This window comes from Sciurus carolinensis, chromosome 11 (genome assembly GCF_902686445.1).
Source record: "Sciurus carolinensis chromosome 11, mSciCar1.2, whole genome shotgun sequence".
Classification (NCBI taxonomy): Eukaryota; Metazoa; Chordata; class Mammalia; order Rodentia; family Sciuridae; genus Sciurus; species Sciurus carolinensis.
Window position 1 is genome coordinate 18,745,609 of NC_062223.1, and position 5,927 is coordinate 18,751,535.

General features: G+C 38.8%; 1 protein-coding gene across 1 annotated transcript; it reads left to right on the plus strand.

Annotated features, from left to right (window-relative positions):
* The first annotated feature begins 3,514 nt into the window (after positions 1–3,514).
* LOC124960265 (olfactory receptor 1013-like) lies at positions 3,515–4,432 on the plus strand. Its single transcript, XM_047518972.1, has one exon. It carries the CDS (start codon positions 3,515–3,517, stop codon positions 4,430–4,432), a length of 918 nt encoding a protein of 305 aa, XP_047374928.1.
* The last annotated feature ends 1,495 nt before the right edge of the window (positions 4,433–5,927 follow it).

Sequence of the window (5,927 nt, forward strand, 5' to 3'; positions counted from 1 at the left end):
TCCTTCCATTGAACTACAACCTTCTCGTCATCAGGCCCAGGTCTCACTAATGCCTCTTGACCTCAGTACCCAGCAGAGAATCTAGAACACAGTAAATGCCAGACAGATATGCAGACGTTGGACAGATGAGAAGCCCTGGGAGAAGTGGTTTTGTATCCTGGCTCTACCTGAGTCCACACGGTGTGACCTTGAGCAGTGTGCATAGACCCATTCTTGTATCTCAGAAACCTCTTCTTCAAAATAGGAATGTAAGGACTTCTGCTTTACAAGTTTCTTACTGTTGAAATGAGATGACTCTTCTAAAGGACTCAGCAGACTACTTGTCACATATTATATGCTCAAAAAATATTATGATCAATAATGGAGAAAGTAGACAAGTTACTTTTAGGAAGTATGATACGTTGGTTAAAATGGTCACATTGCCACTGTAACATGAACTACTGTGACAGCTTTTATACCTTAAAATTAAGCAATGGTTTTAGAAGCGTGAATGAATATGTATGTTAGAAAATTCTACCTTTATAGACACTTAAGATGAATGAAGTTCACCTCTGAAGCAATCGAGTCACAGATGGATAGATATTCAAAGACTATCTTTCGATGAACTTCCCTCAATATAGCATAAAAATCATGAATTTTTTGATCAAATTGTCTAGACTCAAATCTTATTTGTACATACTTCTAAATGTTCATGTACCGGCTAATTAATTGTTCTCTACATATTTGTTAGAATATGATAATTTTTACAACACATATTAGAAGAGTTATTTGACAATATTTATAGACATTTTATTCATTTAAAACATCCTATAGGGCTATGTTGTAGCTCAGTGGTAAAGCATTTGCATAGCACAAGTGAGAGACTGAATTTGATCCTCAGCACCATATAAAAAAAAATAAAAAAAAAAATAAAGGTTTAATTCTAAATTTTAAAAAAATCACTTCCTAGGTAGAGATTTTGTAGAGTAGGCTTTAAATATATTAAAATCCTCATTTAAAAACTAAATTTCATTTTGTGCACCAAACAAGCTAATAATGTCAAGTCACTCTTCAGTTAATTGCTTTGAATCAGAGACATTCTAAACTATGAACCCCTGAGGTGCTTGAGAAATCAAATACACTGGGGAGCCTCTGCAGGAATAAGTCACCTGGATCCATGGTGTGGTCCTATGTTGGTCGTGACCGTGACTGTCAGGTAAGTGTGCTGGTCCTGGGTGGGCACGCAAGAATGTTTCTGGACACACAATCAGGCTTGGCTCTATGACAAAGGCACACATATTGCAGCAGATGATTTGGGCAGAGCCTAGAAACTTTCATTGACCACATTTGCGAGAAACTTGTCTGTGACAAAATCAGAACCTCTCAGCCTTATGCTGTTGGTTTTGAGAAAAGGTATTAAATCCTAAATGAAAGTGACATTGGAGCCCACCTGTAACTGCTCAGCTGGTATCAAGAGGAAAGAAGGTGGCTTATTAGGGAAATATCTGGTCTCCCGGGAAAGCAGCACCACTTAATAATTGTCAATTTTTAGCCACTAACTAAAGTCATTCTGATCATCTGTAAAAATATATCTATTTAATTTGAACATAGAGAAGTTTGCTGTAAGGAATGAATGAAATGTTACATGCAAAGGACCAAGTGTAAAGCTTGATTCAGCATAAAGGGTTGAAAAACTTTAGCTACTATTTTTATAAATCATCAGCTTTTCAGAATCATGAAACTAGAGCGTATTCAATTCAAAAGATGTTAAGAGTCAGGTTGAATCCAGGAATCTTCAATTTTTCAACCACAAACCCTTTAAACTTTCATGGATCTATGGTTTGAAATATATTGGCACAATGAAATTGTTCTTCTTTTGTATTAAGTATAGAATTAAAATAAACAACCCATATCATCTCATAATAAAGTTAAGTCAACATGAGACAAGTATTAATGTAACATGCTTTGTCTCAAATGCAAATGGTGGAAGCATTTTCTAGTGAAGGGGAAGGAAAGAAGTTACATTAACAGACATACGGAATATGTGTAATGGGCAGTGCAGCAGAGAGATTAAGGTTGGAAAGAGATAAAAGACATGTGAGGGAGAGGACTGCACTCAGCAATGCATTGACTTGGGAACCTCTTGAAGGTACTGTTAGAGACAGGTGAGGACTGAGGAGGTGAGAGTTCCAGGTGTGAAGATGCAGTGGGGAGACCATCCCAACCAGGGGAGGAGCTTCTAGGAAGGCACTGGACATGTTCTGACTGTCCTGGGGACAGGAGAGGGGACAGCATGGCTGGGGTGCAGTGAGCAGTGCAGGAGAGAACAGTGGGCACTGGGAGCAGAGAGGAGAAGGGGTCCAGAGCCCAGGACCTTAGATGGCTTTGCAAGGACTTAGGTTTTTGCTCTGATTAAGTAGAGAAGTCCCTGGAGTGTTTGGAATGGAAGAGTGACAAGATACATCATGATGGGACCTGTGGCCACCAAGTTGAGAGACTCAAGTGGGGTAAGAACAGGAGCAGGGAGGTGGCCGGGAGGCTTCTGCAGTAATGCCCGTGGGGATGATGGTGGCTTCCTCCATCATTGGAGCTGGGGAAAGCTGGCCAGCCTCTGGACATATTTTGAAGGTAGAGACCAGAGGATATTGTCAATCAATCAGATTGAAAGTGAGGTTCAGTCAAGAATAACAGTAAATCACTTTCTATGAGTTGAAATAAAGCCTGTTTCTGCTATAGCTCTGAAAGAGAAGGAAGGTTAGGAAGAATTCTCAATAACATTTTTTTTTGTGATGTCTAGTGGACAGCCTGTAGCAGTGCGGAATTGAATCGAAATGTCTGGGGACTATGGAGAAGAGAAAAGGTGAAGAATTAAAACTTTTAAACTCATTCATGTTTTAGGAATATTTGAAGTTATCGGACTGAATGAGATCAGAAAGGGCTGTTTACAGTGGTAAAAAAAGAAATTCCAAGAGTTCATTCCGGAAGCATTCTAAAATTCAAAAACTTGCATAATGATACTGAGAAATGCAGCAAGGGAACTAAAATAAAACCAAACAGGTACATGATCTGGAAATCAAGTAAGAAAGCATTTTCCAGCAAGAATACAGTGAATGCTGCAGAGAGTTCAGATCAAAATATGAATCAAACCTAATTATTGGATTTAGCCACGTGAGGTCACTGCGTCTCTCATGGATGAAGAATAGCTACAAAGGGGAATGATCTCAGATTTTACTAAGAAATAAGTCAATTTATGAAAATTCACCTTTATTAACACCAATATTAAGAACTGAATATGAACTAAGCATTTTCCTGGGTGCCAAGTGGAAGGACATAGTACAAACAAACATTATAGTCACTGGAATTTTTGTTTAACTATAAAATAAAAATGTTCTAAAGGATCACATAGATTATTGCCTTCTAGACTAAATTACCAGAAATATAAATACTCGTTTAGCATATTTTTTTCCTTTTTTTCTTCAAAATGCTTCAAGTTAAACTCTCTTTTTCACTCTTCTAAAGTGAAATATTCTAAGTCATGCCGAGGGGAAATCGCACAGTGACCGAGTTCATCCTGCTGGGCTTCACAACAGACCCCGTGATGCAGCTGGTCCTCTTTGCAGCCTTCCTCATCATGTACGTTTTGACTGTGGCAGGAAACGCCACCCTCATAGTGCTGATCTGTAATGACGCCAGGCTCCACACGCCCATGTATTTTTTCATTGGAAACCTGTCCTTTCTGGATCTCTGGTTGTCCTGTGTCTACATTCCAAAGATCCTAGCAATCTGCATCTCCGATGATAAAAGCATCTCCTTTGCTGGCTGCCTGGCTCAGTTCTTCTTTTCTGCTGGGCTGGACTATACTGAGTGTTACCTGCTGGCTGCCATGGCTTATGACCGCTATGTGGCCATCTCAAAGCCACTGCTTTATTCTCAGGCCATGTCCATAAAACTAGGTGCATTTTTAGCAGCAGCCTCATATCTCGGTGGCTTTAATAACTCTGCTGTCCTCACCAAGAAAACTTTCTCCTTTGATTTCTGTAATGACAATGTCATTGATGACTTTTTCTGTGACTTGCTTCCCCTGGTGAAGCTGGCCTGTGGCAGGACAGAGGGCTACCAGACTCTGATGTACTTTCTCCTGAGCTCCAACGTCATCACCCCCATCGCCCTCATCCTGGCCTCCTACCTCTTCATCATCGCCACCATCCTGAGGATCCGCTCCACCCAGGGCCGCCTCAAGGCCTTCTCCACCTGCTCCTCCCACCTGGTCTCTGTCACCTTGTACTATGGCTCCATCCTCTACATCTACTCTCGTCCCCAAACTAGCTACTTTTTGGACACGGACAAAATCGTCTCTACCTTTTACACTGTGGTGTTCCCAATGTTGAACCCCTTGATCTACAGCCTGAGGAATAAGGATGTGAAAGGGGCTCTGAACAAACTCTTCAAATGATCATGACTGTCCTTCTGAGCAGGGAGCAGATTCAGTTGTTGATGAGGTTATTTGTCTATCAAGCAGAGCTGCCCTTGTGCTCCCCTGTGATATAATACAATGCAAATTATGGGATTTCCACCCTTGGTGTATGGTAGGTGAAGAATCTAAGATAATAAATTTACAGTAATACAGAAGATAAAATTGAAAAAAATGTACGTATTTGGATTGAATTTCATGTTCCTCTATTTCAAAAACAACGATCTTAAGCCAAAAACAATATTATCTTCTTACTCCATGATGCGGCAGAGACCCTACTCGTCCTAGCAGAAGTATGTTTGTTAGATGCTTACAGAGTATCAGCTATATAATTATTTCACACAAATAGGAACACAAATATTGAATTAATTATTTACATATTCATAGCAAGTAGATGACATTCGCCACTGTTCTTTCCTTTAACAGACTATTTTAAACATTTGTAGATGTACTTTTTTTCATGAGAAACTTTAGTACAAAAATCCAGAGGTCCCAAATCAATAGTTTAGTGAACATTATTCCTAGCAAGTGTAATCATTCTCATCTACATGTATCTTACATAAGTTCTTTCTTTGAGGAAAAGGTTCCATAGATGATTTCCGAGACCCACCGTAGGACTCTCTCCTCCCCACTTTATTATCTATGGATAAATGTATAAAGATTTTTGCATCTAACTATTGACAATCTAATCATCAAAACAATTATTATAACAAGAAATGACTACGATGAAGTAAAATGACTTGAGAAATAATAGTCTTGAGCACCCATCATTCATTAGAGAAAATTTTACAGGAAGAATGCAGTTAATGGTCAAATAAAAGGGTAAACATGATAAAGGTGGATTAATTTTGAGTAAATTTTCATAGTATGTGCATATGAATGTAAGTTTTATTTTTAAAATACAAATATATCATTTTATTGGTTTAAATAAAAAGAGAAATTTTAAGGAGCGAAGCATTAGTCAAATAGACCTGGAAAACACAGAAGCTCCATACACAGCAAATGGACTGATCTACAATGCTGGTCATCTGTGTTCAGATGGAATGTGAGACCTAGAGAGACTATCAATGCTGCTGTAATTTACAGTAACCATTAGAAACGGGGCCCAACAGTACAATCCCAGGATGCTTTGTTTGGAAAGCTATGCCTGCTCAGTGTCTGGTTTTCTAAAAGATATTTTTTCTTTCCAATTAAGGATAATATAATTTCTGTAACTTACGTTTATCTTAAGGAATATTAACAGGCCCAATTGACTGACTTCTGTAGCAAAATATCAGTTATTTTATGTCTGATGTGTGAATATGATAAAATAAATCATTCCAGAAGGAAACACTCGCTACTAAAATTACAGTCCATGTGACAACTATTTTGTCAAGACTTCCCAGTGTCCTAAACAGTGATGCCTAGCCTAAGAGATGGTTCCAACCACTCTCCACGCCTCTATTCTATCCTCTTTGGAGAAACAATGAAGTTTCCG